General features: G+C 39.6%; 1 protein-coding gene across 1 annotated transcript in view; it reads left to right on the top strand.

Moving 5' to 3' along the window:
* The window catches only part of trit1 (tRNA isopentenyltransferase 1), a 46,468-nt gene extending 34,226 nt beyond the window's left edge, over positions 1–12,242 (top strand). The window contains exons 8-11 of the mRNA XM_026929463.3: positions 646–723; positions 10,448–10,557; positions 10,946–11,063; positions 11,528–12,242. Coding sequence (XP_026785264.3) covers positions 646–723; positions 10,448–10,557; positions 10,946–11,063; positions 11,528–11,751 — 530 coding nt within the window. The 3' untranslated portion in view covers positions 11,752–12,242. The remainder of the gene's footprint in view (positions 1–645; positions 724–10,447; positions 10,558–10,945; positions 11,064–11,527) is intronic.
* Positions 12,243–19,035: the final 6,793 nt, after the last annotated feature.

The raw sequence follows: 19,035 nt of genomic DNA, 5'->3' as shown, positions 1-19,035 counted from the left end.
CGACTCGTGGCAATTCTTTGAAAGTTATGTCTATGAATGGTCTGCATTATTTCTAGTCATACACATTTCCTGGTCAGTACTCTTGGTTCCCTGGCAGGAAATCTCAGACCATTACACACTACACAACTTCAACTGCTTGTGGTCAGTTGTTTGGTGTTGTAGTGGTGTGTACACTACATGACCAGTCGTAGACTTTCACCTGGAGAGATCCCTGCCAGAGTGTGCCAGATCCACAAATTCTGTCTTCTCATGAAAATAAATGTAAGAACTGTCTATCTTGTGACTGTCACTATTTTGTCATGAAACAAGAAAATAGAGTGGTAAGAGATACTGTGGAGGAAATATTTGGTTGGGGAGATTCAAGCAGCGTATAGCAAAAAATAACATAGCTGTTTTTATACTGTGCATTGCCAGGAATCATGTCATGTTTATGTTTATTTTGGTGTTAAAACTGTTTGGGTATGACATGCTAAATATTCTTACAGAAGCAGTATCACTGTGCTTACATGTTGTCCTCACTCCCACACAAATAGATGGATGATAAACTGGATTCAGGGATTCAGTGCTGAGAGAGCAGATAAAATAGGTGTATTGAAGTATGAGCTATGGGTTTGATATTGTATCTCCTTTCTTTCCCTCTCACAGGTATTGAGGCCCTGAAGCAGGCAACACGGCGCTACGCTCGAAAGCAGAACAAATGGGTTCGCAATCGCTTCCTCAAAAGTAAGAGGAAATCTTTTACCAAAGCAAATGTTTCAGTGTTATCAGAATTCAGGCAGACAGCTTCTTGACCGTAGTGTATGCCTCATTTGTCTTGTGCTGTTGTCTTTATTTAGTGTGTAACAGTGAGCCTAAGTGAGTGAGATGTTTGCTGCACTGCTACACACTCAGTAGTTTCTGCGCTACTGCAGTACACTGCAAACATCACGGCAACCAGAGAAGCTGTAGCTCCCTGTCATGCTTCCTGTTAATGCCTTGCTTTCACAGAATAAGGCACGTTTGTTTTCCCTCCATCCGTTTCACGAGCTGCTCCGTTGAATGCATCAATGCACAGAACATGCAGATTTCTGATGAGTGAATGCACTTGATGTGCATTTTCGGATCCTCGGTAAAGACTGGTGTCATGAGTGTGAGTCTGTCTCAGCATGGTCTGCTGGCTAAGGCAATCACATCCACCTTAAATGAGATGGGATTCACACAGGCTATTAAGCACACAAACACCAGTCGTGTGGACCTCCCTTTCTGACCAGACAGAAAGACAGGACCCCTGGATGGTTCGTTCTTTGCAACCACCAAATTGACGCATCATCTTTGTCTCAGCTTAGAGTGTGTGTGATCAAAAGATAAGAGATTGTTGGCCATTTTATGTGGCTGTGACTTACAAGTCAGGCACCATAAAGTCCATTTGTCTGTTGTGCAAGACAGTTGTAGGAAGAGTGTAGAAGATCAGCAACTAGGAGCAGCAAGTAAAGCGTGAAGTGCACAGAAATGCTACTAATGCTGATCACAAAGCAGACACCAATCAGAACTACACGATGACTTCTAATAATACACATGAATACTTATGTCATAAATATGAGTAACCACAAGATATTTTGGCTTATGTTAAACTGTAGACACAAAGTAAAAAGAGAAACATGCCTGGATATAAAGAGAACACACTCCTCCGCGCTTCTCGCTCAACCAGACAAGGAGGCAGAACAGGTTCACTCATTCTAAACGCTAGAAATTCACACCTCTCTGTTCTCTATACATTTGCACTTCATGTGAATACTACACAGCAGATAAAACAAAATGTTGTTAAGAGTTTTTTTTTTTAAAGAGCTACAGGCCAATGAAAAACATCACAACATATTCATATTCACTGTGTTTCTCTTCTATTGCTGTGTGCTGAAATTACGTGACAATCACACAGTTTGCCTCACTTCTATTATTGTACCTAATGGTTCTGGCAACAAAGTGGCAACAGGAACAGGAACTATAAACTTTGTATTCGGATTTTTGGCACTCTGTCTATCTAGATCTTCTGAAAGGAACCTCAGTGGTATTGTTTTTTTGTCCCTGTGGTCATCAGTCTCTATACTCTATTCCCCATTCCTTACAACCTACCAAGTGCATTATGGGTGCTGTGTATCTCCTAGACTACCTCTATCTGGATTTGGCACCCTGCTCCAAGCTCAGTTTGTTCCTAAAAACTGCAAAGTGTATTCTGGGTGATTTGGATCTTCTAAGTTACATTATTTGGATGATAACATATTGCAGTGATTTCACAGTGCACAGGATATTCTGCATCATGATTTATCTCTAGTGGTCTAATCCGGAAGGTGTTTTTTTTTTTTTTTTTTTTTTAATTAAATATATGACCTACCATATGCCCTTGGAAACACTAGAAAACACTGGAAGAAAAAAAAAGAGATAGAAACGCTAGCACTGTCAGCACGATCTGTAAATGACAGTTCCTCAACCTCATATCACTCAAGAAGGATTTTTTTTTTTTTAATCCCACTTGTGGGGTTATTATTTTTATTTGTACCTGTCAATTTTAGTTTCTGTTTCCAAAAATATAAACAAAGTAGCTTGATTTAAACCATCATAACCCTTACCAGGCAGTTACTAAGCACTGCTGCACATTCATGTTATTTGAGCTTCAAGTCTAACAGCTCACTCGCCCCCGCATGAAAGTAAATCTTCCCGCTCATGCAACTTTTGTTTTTTGTTGTCCGTGGGATCTCAGTCAGCAACATGCTCTGTGGCATCTTGCAAACTTTCTGGCAAGTTTTCTTTAAAAAAAAAAGTGTCTCCTATTCATGTCTGCATTTTTATCTTTTTTAAAAAAAATTTAACACATCCATTATCAACACCGATAATGATTTCATATTCAGTTTTACTCTACACTGTAGATAATAGCATGTGGTTTTGGAGATTGCACACTGTCTCTGCATTCAGCTATAGCACCGATTTTCATGTTTAACCCCAGATTGTCCACATGTGCAGTATGCTGCAGAGATGTGAAGGGGGTTAGGGGCGAGTAAGTGCGATGAAGAAAATTGTTAAGGAGGTTTGGTCCTTTGTAACTTCATATCCTTGACACTCATTTTTCCTGTCTGTTTACAATCTCTCCATCCACCCATCCATACCACTCTCTTCACATTTCTTCCTGTAATGGCCCACCATCCTGTGGGACAGTCTTTGATCCTTTTCCCTTCCCGCTCTTTGACTGGATGTCAACCCTCCTCCCACACCGCCACCACTTCTTACTGTTCCACCACAATGGCTGGAGCGTGTCTCGGATTTCCTGTGCCATTCGTTTATCTCAACCCTCCCACAATCATTATTGTTTCACCAGTGCTGCATGCAGGCTGTGGCCACAGAGACCAGCATGCTGAAGAAGGCCTGCTGTCCACTCCCTCCACCAATCCTGTTAGGGTTAAAGGCATGAAGTGGAAACTGTGGCTAAACCTGATTAAGTGTGTGTGTCTCCTGCCATATGGGCCTACACCCTGCTTCTCTTGGGCCACCATAAGGCTTTCTTCAGGGGATCTTGGGGCTCAGCTTGCAATGCCTCAATGAGCAATGAGCAGGCACTGACAGAGTAGTACATTTCTTTTTTCATGGAGGTGGAAGTCAGTGTGGTTGGAAATTGTGGTTCTTTTTTCTTTTTTTTTTTTTTTTTCTTTTTTTTTTTATTGCTTTATTTTACCAAATTTTCTCCCAGTTTAGTCATTGACACCCACTAGCTAGTTCTATCATATCACATGAATCCCACTTGGCTAACTACACTCTTTTAGACTCCTGATCTCAGATATCTGTGGTACTGTTGAGTTTTTAAACGTATTAAGATTAGGATAATTGGCTCAGTAGTTATGGTTCTGAACTAGAGGATCCTTGCCAGTTCTCAGCCCTTGAGCACAATAATAAATCCCTCAACTGCTCTGAGCAGTTGTAAGTTGCTTTAAATAAAAGTATCTACCAAAAGTATAATGTGAATGTAGTTGCCTGCAGAAAACTGCAAAGACACTTGTTTGATTGATTGGCCACTTTCTTGGCACATTTTTGAGACCACTACACATGTAACCGAGCCCTCTTAGCCATCTGGAGGTGCCTAAACCAGCGCAGATCAGTACGTGGCTCACCAAATGCTTACTTGCTGTAATTACACAGTTTTACATCAGTAATTCTCCTTTGCGTCTTTAGTTGTTGTTCACTTGGCTGCCTTTAAGCCTATAAGCTCTTTCAGCTCTTCCAGCTCTTCTCCACGCTGACCCACTACCCTACTCTTCACTCAGTCAGCTGACTCTCCATTACAACCATGCTTACCGTTACACTACAACAGTCAATACTGGCTTTCCTTACATTGCTGTCATTGGACTCCTGACCTGCTTTTGGTCATGGTTAAGCCCCTCCAGCTTGGTGACTTCATGGGGGCCTCAGCAGATCCTCTCTAATCCAGTAGGTATTAGCAGACTGCCTGATATTCCTCTGTGTAGGGGTAAGACCTCCTGGCAAAGGCTTGGCCATATAAGTCATAGCACTGAAAACAAGTAACTGAAATGATCATATCTGTTCATTAAAAAACATTTAGAACATCAAATATTTGACTGAATGTTAAATTTTAAAAATGTTGACTGAGATTCCATAATGCCCTCTGTTATTTGACGGCATAAAAGATATAGTATCTAATCTGTTGTGGTTCCCTGGTGCAGTGGGATTTTCCGATGGTAAAGGAAGCACTTGCCAAATATGGAAAACCATTTAAACATTTAAAGATTCCTAAACAAAGGGAACTGTTTCCAAATTATCAAAGTGGCACTCATCACACCTGCATTCATAGTGGTGACGGGATATGGTTTCTGGTCTACAAAATAACACACAAAGGCTACAGTGCATTTCATTTTACACCTGGTGTGACTCACATTTTACTGTATATGAAGGTTCATTAATCCAGTGATATTTTCGCATACTCAGTGGCAGATTGAACAATCTGGATTTTAGGACTACAGGCTGAAATGTAGTCTAGTTAGCAATAATGTGGCAGAAGTATTTTTTGCTTACCAATTCTAGTGTAAAATAGATAGCCCAGGAGCTAAGAGGAATGTTCGGACTACTCTCAGCTAGCTAATTTTTAGGTTTGTGTTTGTATGTATGTATGTATTTGTTTATTTATTTAAAAGATTTTGGCTCATTTATTTATTTTAAGGATTTTGGCTGTACTCAATGAGTACTATCAGAAGTACATGAATACTACAATTTATGTAAATGCAATTCAGCATACCTAATTATCAATTAAATTCTTTCAACCCTGTCTGTCTGTAGATTTGACCTAGATTTTTACCTGCAGAAATTTTTAACTTTTTATTCAGGAATATTTTCCTTTTCTTTAACCCCCACCAAAACAGGCTGAATCCAATATTTTTTCCTATTCACCATATATGCTTATTACACAAGACCTAGTTCACTATATTTGCGATTGATTTGAGATTCAGCCATAGAAAAATATTGACTTTTATCACTTTTAGAGTTCATACTTTGCTTGTTTTCGTAGTTAATTTGAATCTTTTTTTCATAGTTTTAATACAGTGCTGGGAACACTCAGGTTGCTGCATTTGCACTCCTCTAAAATTGTATATGGTATATAATGTAAAGATACTATTCAAACACCATAGACTGAGCTTTGAGAACTGATGCAGAGCACTCGAAAACACTGAGCAGATATTTTATTTATTTTTTTTTTTATTTTTTATTTATTTTTTTTTTTATACATGTTTATGTAACCTAAGTTACTTAAGGCCATAGAATGCTTTTTGTAAAGGCTAGGCAAAATGTTCTCAAATGTTCAAATACAGATTTTTTTTACTTTTGAATATGTAAATTATGAACATTTCAGTGGTGTTCAAACAGTGCAATTTGTTGTAACCGTTATGTTCCAACCGTTAGAGTCAATTATTCTATGCATGGATAAATTCCTCCCTTACCCTGATATTTGTGAATGTGCTTGGTTGGGTGTATGTTGAACTGTGAGTGATTCAGAGCTTGACAGGCCAGTGTTGTGAATGATGAGGCCTTGCTTGGAGTGGAAGAACATCCTTATAACAGCCTGTCTGTGTGTGTGTAATAGAGTGGAATGCAGGAGAAGTGAGGAGGACAGCTATGTGGTTCATACATTCCAGGAGTTAATTGATATTTCAGACAATCACACATACTCTTGCTCAACTGAGGGTATCTTTGTGTGTAGTTTTGGTGTGTGTGGAGCCAGTGGTGCTGTATTTGGTGTTGTCGAGTGTGTCAGGTGTGTCAGTCGGGTAAGTGTTAAGTAACAACCCCGCACCTATTTGTCAGCCTTAGTGGAAATTTGAGTAGGACGGTCCACAGAACAGGTGCGACATTGTGACAGGTGTGTTTCCTTCCACGCCACACGCCTCCTTCATGCTGCTTTTAGAAGCTTGGCATTACAAAAACCATATTGTACAGAGAACACTTCTCCTCAATGTTTAAGTCTGTCAGCTGTCAAATAGTGTGTGTGAATGTTCTCTTCTAAGCATGAATGCAGCAGGTGGTGTGATGCCACTGTGTGCCTTTACCATGCTCAGGCTGTAAGCTATGCCAGTCTCTGTACCCTGAGCTGCTGTCCTGCCATCTCCTACCGACTCTTGTGGTTGACACTCGAGAGCTCTGTGGTCAAATAGCCTCATTTATCTCTTGTCTTTGCCATTCACATCCAACTGGATTATTTTACTTAGATTTCACTGAGATTTGAAGTTAAAAGGGGCTGCTCTGGCCAACATCTGCTGTCCCTCGGGCGAGCTCTGCTGCCCTTCTATCTTAACCTTTCCAGTTCTTAGAATGGCAGAGGGGAGAAGTTAAAAGAAGTGAGTAGAAAAGAGAGATATGCTTCCTCCACTTCACACATGGCTCAGGTAGGCCAGGTGCTTCAGTGCAGCAGTCCCACCTGCTGCCTCTTGTCTGAAGAGAATAAAAGAGGACAAAAAGAGTGCTGGCTGAAAAGAGAAACCCAATCTTTGATTAAGAGCAGCGGCAGGCAGGAGGCAACATGGAACAACGGGGTGGCGAGGTGTGCTCTACACGAGCCAGCTGGGTTTTTTTTTTTTTTTTATTGTGTATGTGTGTGTATGTGTGTGTATGTGTGTGTATGTGTGTGTATGTGTGTGTTTGTGTGTGTTTGTGTGTGTATGTGGGTCTTACAGAGAGAGAGAGAGAGAGAGAGAGAGAGAGAGAGAAACCAAGAGAGCTGTTAGATGCCGTGAAACATTAGGGCTAGGATGATAACCAATTTGGAAAAAATTACCAGTCTGTTCAAAATAATTTTATTGAATTACTTAAGAAATTTATTTAAGAAATTTATTGTGGATGTTACATCCATTTTGCGCCAGTGAGAGTATTAAAGGCTTAGTCACTTAAATAAAGAAATATCCTTAAAGGCATAATAAGCAAACCTCATTTGCCAGTTCATTCACTACACCTACATTGATTTGACACTTTTTAGCACTTACATACAGGTGCATTTTGTAGCGGACTGTACTGTTCTGTTGCTATGCACAATTTGTCAGCCCCCTCTATCCATCCATCAATGAAAAGTGACCATGTAATACTGTTGTCTGTAAGTTATCCACACACACACCTGCTGTAAACAGAAAAGGACAATTAAAGGCAGTCCTCTTCCTTGCATGCACAGACAAGCTGTCCTTGACAGGCTTTTGGGAGACAAGTATTTTATCAGTTGCCATTATATCTTGAGATTTGCAAATGTATTTGCATATAAATGCTAGTCATATTTATTGCAGTTTGTAGTAAAAGAAGTTGCAACATCCCTATTTATTCACTCTGTTCTTTAGGGAAAATGTGGAAATCCCCTAATTTAATCCCAAACGCCTTGGGATCAGTAAAGAACTCAGACCCGCTGTTGGTTTACGTAAGTTTGATGACTGATACTCTTTGGGAGAAAAAAAAAAGTTGAGCAGTGTGAACTGTTTTCTGGCACTGCTGGATTTGTGTTTCACCTGCCTTGAAATCAGCACTTCAGGGTGTCAGTTTAATTCAACTTTTATTAGGGGACTTCCCATCTATAAAACCTGGACAAAGCCGTTGAAGATATTTGAATACACAAACATACTTCAAGGCCTGCTTTGAATATGTCTGGTCCTTTACACAATAAGATGGGGTTGTACAACAGGCAAGGCTCCTTTTGCCTTTATCAGTTATCAGGAAGTAATTAAGCTTTTTACTAAAGTACTGGAATTAGTTGCTGTAAAACTGAACCGTGTGGACTAGGCTTGCTTTGATAAACTAAAGGCAATTAGTCATTAGTTCTTAAGAGGAATTGTAGCTGTTTGATTTTATCAGTAGGATTTTTCCTGCTGATTGGCCACCCACTTGGTGAAACTGGGCACTTGTACGATGTAACACAGTGCTAATTAGTGTCAAAGTTGAAGTATCAGAACGTTTGGTCCATTCTGTAATACCTCTTTTGGTTTCCTGCTGTTGGAGTAGATTAACCTGTAACTGATTGAGATAATTGAGCCGTTGTAGTTAATATGATTAACACAAGAAGTAAGCTTCATTCAGGCATGAAGGCAGCTCATAGCAATCTGATCCTTCATATGAAAACCTGAAACAGCCTGTGCCAAGAGTCATGTTCTGACTCTGAAGTATAAACCATGTCTTTTTTTTTTTCCTCACCAAAAAAAAAAGTTGTACCTCATGACTTCAACCTAAAAGCATGTGTAATATTAAAAGTATTTCGCCTTCGGTCCAAGTTCTGATAAGACATAGCCTAAGTATACAGTCTCAACAAATGGGTATTTCAAGCTATTTCTTTCTTTGTGTGGTTGTTCGTTTTCCCTCTGTATTTATCCAGCTGGTGTTGCCTTTCTATATGCAGATAAAGTCCTACCTCTGGGTCATTCTCCTCCCTCTCTCTCCCTGTGTGTCTGCTATGCGAGTGAATCATTAGTGAGAGTGGAGGCTCTGGCAGAGCCGGATTCTGCCAGTCTGACTGCTGACAGGGCCAGAACGCTGAGGGAGATTATGGAGCTGTTGCAAGTCAGCAGGTTGATGTTTCTTGTTGGTCCAGTCTGTACAGGGATACACACAGCTCTGCTTTAATGCTGCCACTTTTACATAGTCTCAGTTTTCACTTTCTGATCACATCTCAGTTCTAGTGCTCACTCAACTGTCTTGGACTTCTAGGGGTGGGCACTATGGCACAAAAAAATAATAATACTTGAAGACAATGTCTTATCGAGACCTTGGAACTGTAAGGTTCTATCTGATGTTTTTTGGCAAAAAAAAAAAAAAAAGTCGTCATGTGTCGCACTGACACCTGGTGATACTTAGAAAAATGTGTTATAAAGTGAATACAGAGTGTCCCAAAAGTCTCCATACATAGGGGAAGTTAACACTTTTTAGCAAAATGTCTTCCAAACTTTTTCATACTTAGTTTATATATATATTGTTTTCAGATAGCCTTTAAGAATGCCTTTGACAAAAGAAGAACATATTGAAATCATTCTCATAGCTGGATCGGGAAGCTGTCGCAAGACTTTAACAGGAAACTTTACAGGACTTTAACAGGAAACATGGCAAGCACAGAGCTGAGAGAGATGACCCCGTGTGAGTTTACAAAGAAATGGCAATCATGTAGAGGAAGTTTTGTAAATAAAGTTACATTTTGCTAAAAAGTGTTAATTTCCCCTATGTACGGAGACTTTTGGGACACCTTGTATATATTGCTAAATCCATATTATATCACCATATCCCCTAGCTATACTTGTGCCACTAGCAGCTTCTTTAAACAGCTGGATGCTTTAATTGTGTTTAGCATCAGAACAGTCCCAGAAAGCCTGCATGCATGATAGTGTTCTAATTAGGTTAATGTTGATCTTGTGGGAACACATCCTGATTGTACAAAGTAGGAATAATTGAACTAAACTAAATGATGTTTGCTTCCCAGTCGTCCCATTCTGATCAAATACCTTCAGGATTTCATTAAAATTAATATGAGTAATACTCAAGGGTAAGGCAATATGATCAAAATAAAATAAAATGGTGAGGGATGTCTCTTTTTGCCTCTTTTATTTACCTCACTGCTTTGCCTGAGTGGCATAACAAGCTGGGAGTCTCGAATAAAGGGATATCAGTTAAACGTGCTTGTTAGAGTATTAGGCCATAAGGTCATATCCGAGCAACGTTCTACGGTCTTATCAGTGAGTTTAGATCTGTTTTTGACCAATTCGTTCTATCCTATTTCAAGTTTGCTATTATACGAGGTTGTTTTGGCTCAACAGGGTCTGCTAACTTATTAAATGTAAATGTAATGTTTATTAGGAAAACACTATTAGGAAGATTTTCTTTAGTTTGTACATGACATTAGTTTTGTTGCTTTAGTTGCTTAGAAGTTTTTGTTGTTGTTGTTTCTTTCACTCTCCTTCAGGGCCAGGTACCAGTGTTCCACCTGTCTATGGCCTAGATGTGACAGATGTGTCCCTCTGGGAACAAACGGTCCTCACTCCTGCCCTAGACATTCTGGACAGCTTGTGCAAGGTGTATTTTCTATTTCTGGAACTCTTTTATCCTGTCGTCAAACGATACGAGACGTTTACCCTGAATGACCCGAAGAGTGACATGATATTTGGAAGCAGCTTGTAGAGGCTTGATGATTTCTTGTCAGTCTTGATATTATAGGCTGAACAAATGTGGTGAACTTAATGATGCTATTCTTTATTTATTCTTTTAATGAAGCACTTGTATCTGACTGCCATCAGATTTAGATCGCCAGTGATCACTTATGAGTTATGGAAAGATCACATCATTTGTGTATAAAAATGATAGCCAGCTTACACAAATGCCAGTTTTATGTTGTTGTTCCCATTTAAATACATTCATGTGGAGCATTTGAGCAAACTGCTTTTCTTTGTGTTAACATCTCCAGGGAGAGCGGCCATCTGTTGAGCCAATCAGAATTGAGGGGGAGGGACCACGGAACAAGCGGAGCCACCACATGTGTGAACTGTGTGATAAAGTAATCATCGGTGACCTGGAGTGGACAGGTGAGCTCTTTTACCTCCTAGGGATAAGGATCAGAACTTTTGGATGTTGAAAATAATTACATTTGGGCTGGTAAGAGTAACTCCGCTTCGTGTCGGATCGCATCACAACACCCCTTTGCTGATTATTTATTAGTTTATTATATGCTATCATTATTGTCAAATAATTTTAAAAACACATCCTCAATGAGCCTGTTTGTAATTTTGTTCTAGCCAGTATCAGCTGGTGAACCAACAGAAAACAGACAACAGACAACAGAGTAATGTTGATCCAAGCACTTCTAACATATTGTACTTAACAATAGAGTTGTTGCAAGTCGTAAGTAAATTTTAGTGTCATCAGTCATTTCTGCAGCCTCTTACATCAGAAGTCTGGTTTATTTTTTAATGTGCTCAAAGGTTATCCACAAATAGTCCTCAGATAGCAATCCACTATTGCTCAGAATGTCATTTATCTTCTCTTTCAGCTCATCTCAAGTCTAAAAGCCACCTGCATCATATCCGGAAGAAGCGGAGAGCTGAGGAGACCTCAGAGCATCATCAGGGTGTTGGGTCTGACCTCCCTTCCACAGCGAAGTGTCAGAGACAGGCAGGTTCTACTCCTCACACACCAGGCTCTGAATCAGGCATACTCGAGCCAGGAGCACACAGGAACCGTGATAACGAGAGACAGATTTCTAAGGAGTCGTAGCCTGTGTGAATAAGCAAAAGGATTTTCATTTTACAACTTGTGCCTTAAATTGATGCTTCAGGAGTGTATAAGACGAGCGTGGAATAAGAGTGGCCTTGTAATTTGCACAGATGATATGGTAATTTTTGTGTTTTTGCTTCTTTGACTGGACCGAACCATTTCAGTCCTGTTGTTGGATTAATACAGTTTTCACAATGCCCTGAGTGAAACCTCTCCTAGACTTTGTGGAAGTTCTAATGAAAATTGTTGCTGGATGGAGAACGATTTCTGAGTTTTTACCTGTAAAAAAAAAAATACCCGGGCTGTACAGAATTATTCAAGTTCTGCACTTTTTGCTTTTTTGAGCCTTTGTCAGGCTTCACAAAGGCCAAGTAGACTTCAGTTTTCTTGCACACATGCTTGGCCCTGCTGTCAAGTTTAGTTTGAGTGTATAATCAAAATCGCCTATGTGGTACATTTTGTAATTAAAGTGCTTTACTATTTTAATCCTACTTCTTTGCCTATGCTCTCTTGTGTGTGTGCGCGTGTGTGTGTTTGTGCGCGTGTGTGTTTGTGCGCGCGTGTGTGTTTGTGCGCGCGTGTGTGTTTGTGCGCGCGTGTGTGTGTGTGTGTGTGCGCGGCTCAGGTTAGAGGGTGTGTGCTGCTATCAGGGACCTGTATGCTTGCTACCCGTCACTCCAGGCGTGTTTGTGTTTCACAGGCTTGGAGTGGTATAAAAGCTTCTGTTCTGGGGTCAGCTACACTTCCTCTGAAATGATAACACATGATAATTTAGAGGCAGGGGCATCGCAGGAGTAAAAGGTCGGTAGGATCGGCTGAGTAAAAAGAAAAAGGCCTCTTTTATCTTTACAAATGTCTGTGGCAAAGGTTACTAGTGATCTTCTCATGATGTTTTTGATAGCTGTTTTTCTATTTTTTTCTTCGAGATAAGTCTTTCTATGAATAACATAGTGACTTAATAACAGCTGGTTTGTGAGGATGTTCAGAACATTTATTTAGCTCTTGCTCTGCCAATTAGATTTGCCATTCTCATTTTCTGCTGCTAAATCAGTCTTGATGTTATAAAAAGCATGTGGTTGGTTAGAATGTTGTTAGAAAATGCCAAGCACAAGAGCAGCCCAGGAAATGAGTGCTTTAGTCTTGTTAGCTGGCTGCACAGAGCTTGAAAGTGGAGCAGGTTGTTGCGTTTATTTCAGGAACACTTCTTGGAAGAGAGAAGTGTGTGAGGGTCACGCAAACACAGACTCACATTGACACTGAGATGTTTGTGACACGTGATGCAGCCAGGCCCAATCTTTTTGTATCTTTCGTTCTGTCATCAACCAGTAAAAGGGTATAAAAGCTACTCCTCTTCTAGTCTCTCTCTCTCTCTCTCTCTCTCTCTCTCTCTCTCTCTCTGTCTGTAATGGATTTGGGCATAGTCTTTGAAGTGCATTTTGTAGATGTACAATTCCCAGTTGCTGTAAGTCAACCCCCACCCTGTCCATCAGTGGAAAAGGACCACCATTGGGCCAGTACTGACCAGATATTACTTGGGTGGTGGAACATTCTCAGCACAGGAGTGACACACTTGTACCAGTGCCACACACACTGTCATGTCAGTATCAGACACACAACTGTGCTGCTGGAATTTTTAAACACCTCACTGTCATTATTTTCTCAACTGAAAATCTTCAGCCAAAGTGGTCCTGGTGTCAGAAACCGAAACTGATGGACATTCACTAACATATCACTTTCGGTAATGCAAGTGGTAGAGGAGGCTGACAAAAAGTCCTTGATTACTTATTAGAATGAATTTCTAATTTAGGTTGAAAGCAAGCATTGATCATGGCTAAACAAATGATAAATTCATTAGCACTGGACAAGTTAAAGCTCCAATATGCTGCACAGACCCATGTTTGGTTGCCAGGAAAATGACAAGGCTAAAAAGTGGTAGCTAACATAACAGTAATTTATGAGGAAATAATCAGGTGGTTAAGTGCATTTATTCAGACTAAGGGAAACAAACATGTATATGATCATTAACAAAGTTTAGGATGTTTTTTGTGCTCTCAAAAAAAGTCAGGAAGTCATTGTTTTACATATGAGATAAAGATATTATTCAAGTCTGATTAGCATCTTGACTGTTACTTCTAGCAGTAGAGATATACTATATGGCCAAAAGTATGTGGACACCTGACCATCACACCCATATGTTGTTCTTCTTCAAAATGTTGCCACAAAGTTGGAAGCAAACAATTGTATAGGATATCTTTGCATGCATTTTGCATTTTGCATTTTCCCTTCACTGTAAGTAAGAGGCCCAAACCTGTTCCAGCTTGACAATGCCCCTGTGCACAAAGAGAGGGGGGGGACAAACTCTAGAATAGGATGTTCAGGATGCACAGCGGATTGTGATGATCAGGTGTACTTTTGGTCATATAGTGTATATGACAGCTTTGCACTGGACTTTATTCTAGCTTGTGTTTCTGTGCGTGCCTTGCAGGTGCCTCACACCACCATGAGCATTAAGTTTAAACGTACAAAATGATTTTTTTTTTTTCTCTCTTCCCTTCCCCCAGTAAGAATTGTGTTGTTGAACTTACTTGGATGTCTGCAACTATGAATTAATAAAACTGATAACTAAGACACTAAATCTGCATGTTCCAGGCATCTGGGCTAGTGATTTGTCCATCCCTTTTAATACATTACATTATTTTGTCTACTTCATCGCTCTTTGCATTTTTTTTAAGCTGAACATATTGTATATGATTTCTAGCCCAATTCTATCCGAGAAGATGATCAGAAGTAAATCTCTGGGTCTGGTGCTTGATCATAATAGTTATCATTGGTGTGAGAGGGTTTAATGATTCACTTTCAGCTTTCTAATATCGCTCTGTATTAACATCCTACTACTGAAAACATGTGAGTCTTGTAGTGTAACATAACCAGTGATTTATTGCACGAATGAAACAGACAGTGGCCAGTGACAGAGCAGGGAGGGAAAAAAAATAACGGTGTAACAGAACAGGGAGGGAAGAAAGGAAAAATGACAGCTGTATCTGTGCACCATGTGTAGTTACACATGAAGCCCACTTTTAACTAACATCATCCACAGGTGTTTTAGGCATAGGTGTAAGATTTGTGGCACATTGTAATGGGTCTGTGCTGATTCCCTTTAGATTTAGGACCAGAAGGCCTTCTTTTTTCCCCAGAATTGTCTGCTGTGCACACATTTATGACAAATAGACAAGAAATTCAATATTCTATTAAGGCAGATGGCAATAATTGCGCAGAGTAAAACTGGGTAAAATCAGTTTATCTGATGTGCAGCCAAACACGCAGCATGTAGATAATTACATATAGGTTTGTTAGATGGCTAATAGGAAGGTTAATCACTTCAATTACATGACAAAAACAACAAATACACTAACAAAATTGGTAGATTTTGCTTTTGTGGGCCTGAATTATTTAATCCTCTCTCTCTTTCTGCAATATGTTAGGAGTTTGTAAAGCATGCATGCTTGCTTTTAGAGTCGCCTGTAAAATCTGCAGATAATCCTAATCCCGTTAGACAAAACAGATGGCCATCTGGAGCTGGCGACGTGAACAAGGCTAATAAACATACAATGACCACAAACCTCCAGCCAGAGCCAGACAAATATTATTCAACCACACTATCCAGACAAACATTAGTATATCCTTTATATACTGACTTCATAACTATAAAGTAGACACAATATGCCTGATAACGGACTTTAGAAGTGTCCTTGAAATAAAAACAGTAAACAGTAAGACTGGACACAGTGGACAGATTATAGTGGTGAAGTACTGTATATTGTAACTAGTACTGAATGATATTTTAGTTCATGAGTAATATTAATAGTAAAACAATCAAAATGATATTTATGAGTGTGCTGGATATGGTTAAAATACTGATGTTCTAAACTTAATTATTTAATTATTTATATAATTAATTAATTAAAACACTGTGTTTTCATGCGTGACTTCTTGACATGCTTGACTTGTGTGATTCCTGGGCTTGCTTTCAAAATGTTTTGTTTACATTTTTTTTTGCCATTTTTCTAACAAGTGAATTAAAAAAAGATTTTTGCATATATGCTTCCATCCATGCATCTTCTCACGTGCCTCTCAGACAATTATTTTGCCTTTTGTTTTGTTTAACTACTGCGGCTTGAACGCGGGTCTGACTGAAGAGAACACTAATCAGAAGTGTTCATTTGTGCTATAATTTAGATTATACCGCAGAACTGCTGATTCCTTGAATCTAATTGGTTACAAGGTGTTGATTAAGTTTCTATAACAGCAGCTCTGACAGTTGTAAGGACATATAATGGACAGTCCACACAAACAGATTTAAAAAAAAAAAATGTGCATAGTCGTTGATATGGTGAGGTTTTCTGTTAAGAGACGTTTATTTAGCATTTTTGGGAGGAGTTTCCAGTACCTCTAAGTGTACCTCTAAGTTTTTCCTTCATGGAAAAGACTTCAGGACATTTTTTTAGTCTTATTAACTTCCAGTGAGTGAAAAGGGAACAACTGCTTATAGCTAGTATAATGTAAATGATAACTTGTTTCCTGGACAACTTTAAATGCGACTATAAACTGATAAAAAGTACAATGTGTTATTCTTTAATAATTGTTCTTAAATTTAAAAAAAAAAAAATGCTGCCAGTACCTCATCAGGCAGCATCACACCACCCTGTTGTTGATTATTCTCCTATAACATCATGCCCCATCATGTTTTTTAAGAGAATGTTAGATGGATTTTTTTTTTTTTTTTTTCAATTAAAGCTGAAGACTTTGATGAAAGCAGGAACAGTCTCCACAGTCGGTTCAGGTAAAGGAGCATATATGAGACAAATCTGTTTGTTTACTTATCCATGTTATTCATGAGTTGGTGAAATGTTTGCATTTACTTGACTCCACTCAAACTTTATCTGCGAGCTCTTAGTCATGAAGGTTGGCATAGTTATCTGTCTGCCTTCACAATCCCAAGGCTAGAATTTGAGACATTCTTTAGTCTGCAAAACTTAGAAAATGATGAAATCCCAGGCATACACACACATGTTTAGTCTGGCCTGATGGTTTGTACTTTTCATTTTGTTTGGGGTTTGTGATTGTTGCGTAGAACAGAGCAGTGCTGAGGCGGATCTTTCCCAGTGTCAGTGATTTAGATTGTGTTTGGAAGCTCTGGCAGTGTTGATGCTGAGAGATGATGGATGCTTTGTGTCACTAGTGATGTATGTCATAGTGTAGTGGGATAACTCAGTATCAGACAAGGTGGGGATACATAGACATGCAGTGGGTTAATCATTGTTTTCTCCTTTGTATCTTTCCCCCTTAATCTAGACATATAAAACGTCTAGTGAGCGCTGACAGAGACGTTCATACACCATTTCCTCCTCCACATCAAGACGCACGTAAGCACTTGACTTCATCAGCACCAGCGCTGAAAAATGGATTTGTGTGGGCTTTGATTTCCACACCCACCTTTTCCTTTTAGTGTGTGTGTGTGTGTGTGTGTGTGTGTGTGTGTGTGTGAGTGTGTGTGAGTGAGTGTATAGCAGGAAGATAGAGAGTGTTTGGCAGGGCGACTGGGTGATGTGTTTCCTGAGTTGGCTGCCAGCCTGCCTGCTCCTCTCCGTGGCCCTGAGTGAACTTTGAAGTTTAATCACCATCATAATAAATATGTTGTTCTCACTTGCTCTGCCTGTTAATTTCTGCTCACACATCACTGCATGGAATGTCAGTCACGGGTTGATGAGGACCCGAAGTGTTACTTCAGTATTAACAGATATTGTAAATGTGTATATATATATTTTTTCCAATTTATAAATCTATCACGCAATACTTTCAAAGTCAATACACCATAGAATACTTCTGGTTGTGACATGGATGGCAGTTGGTGGCCCTGGTGGCATAAAAATCATACAGAGGTCATTTTTTTGACATGTAATTTCTGTTACACTTTCCAACACATTTTCACTTCATTTAAAGTGTGAATACTTTGCACGACACCCTGTTTGCGAATACAAGAGCAGGGGCTGTGTCTGGTAGTTTCTTTTTGGTTATTTTGCGGCTACAACCTCAAATGTATAAAAATAAAGAAGACCGAAGCATGAATATACTGTACATATATTGTTCTAATTGTATTTTAAATATCTAGTCATGACCAATTTTTTTCTCCATATTCCCCAATTTGGTGACATTCTAATTCCCACCCACCAGCCAGCTGTCCCCTATCATATGTCAGCTACCTGTCGGGGAGGGTGAAGGCTGGCACGTGAAGTCAGCCAACCCTATCTTTATCAAACTGTTGCTCATGCTGCATAATATGCTCAGAGAAAAGTGCTATCTACCCACTTCTGCATACATTACCTCAGAAACACTCATGATTGGCTAGTGTTGCTGTGATAGACAGGGGATAGAGTATGTCAACCTGGGTCCCAGCATGGAAAGACTACAGTCAGGTCCATAAATATTGGGACAGTGACACAGTTTTGGTAATTTTGCCTCTGTACACCACCACAGTGGATTTGAAATGAAGCAGTCAAGATGTGACTGAAGCGTAGACCTTCAGCTTTAATTCAAGGGGTTTAACAAAAATATTGCATTAACCGTTTAGGAATTACAGCCATTTTTTACAGAGTTCCTCCATTTTCACTGGCTCAAAAAGTAATGGGACAAACTGATATAATCATAAATATTAGGATTATTTTTATTACTTGGAGGTAAATCCTTTGCAGTCAATGACTACCTGAAGTCTGGACCCCATGGACATCACCAAATGCTGAGTTTCCTCCCTTGAGATGATTTGCCAGGTCTTTACTGCAGCCATCTTCAGTTGCTGCTTGTTTGTGGGTGTTTCTGCCTTCAGATTTGTCTTCAGTAAGTGAAAAGCAGCTCAGTTGGGTTGAGGTCAGGTGACTGACTCTGCCATTTAAGAACATTTAATTTCCAAGCTCTTGGGCTGCTTTCACAGTATGTTTTGGGTTGTTATCTATCTGTACTGTGAAGCGCTGTCCTATCAGTTTTGCAGCATTTGACTGAATCTGAGCAGAAAGTATAGCTCTGTACACTTCAGAATTCATCCTGCTACTTCTATCAACAGTCACATTATCAATAAACCCCAGTGACCCAGTTCCATTGGCAGCCAAACATGCCCATGCCATAACATTGCCTCCACATGTTTGACGGATGATGTGGTATGCTTTGGATAATGAGCCCTTCCTTTCCTTCTCCATACTTTTCTCTTCCCATCATTCTGGTACAAGTTAATCT

This window comes from Pangasianodon hypophthalmus, chromosome 23, assembly GCF_027358585.1.
Source record: "Pangasianodon hypophthalmus isolate fPanHyp1 chromosome 23, fPanHyp1.pri, whole genome shotgun sequence".
In the NCBI taxonomy this organism is placed as follows: Eukaryota; Metazoa; Chordata; class Actinopteri; order Siluriformes; family Pangasiidae; genus Pangasianodon; species Pangasianodon hypophthalmus.
Note: the sequence above shows the minus strand (reverse complement) of the source record. Positions and strands in the feature narration are given on the sequence as shown.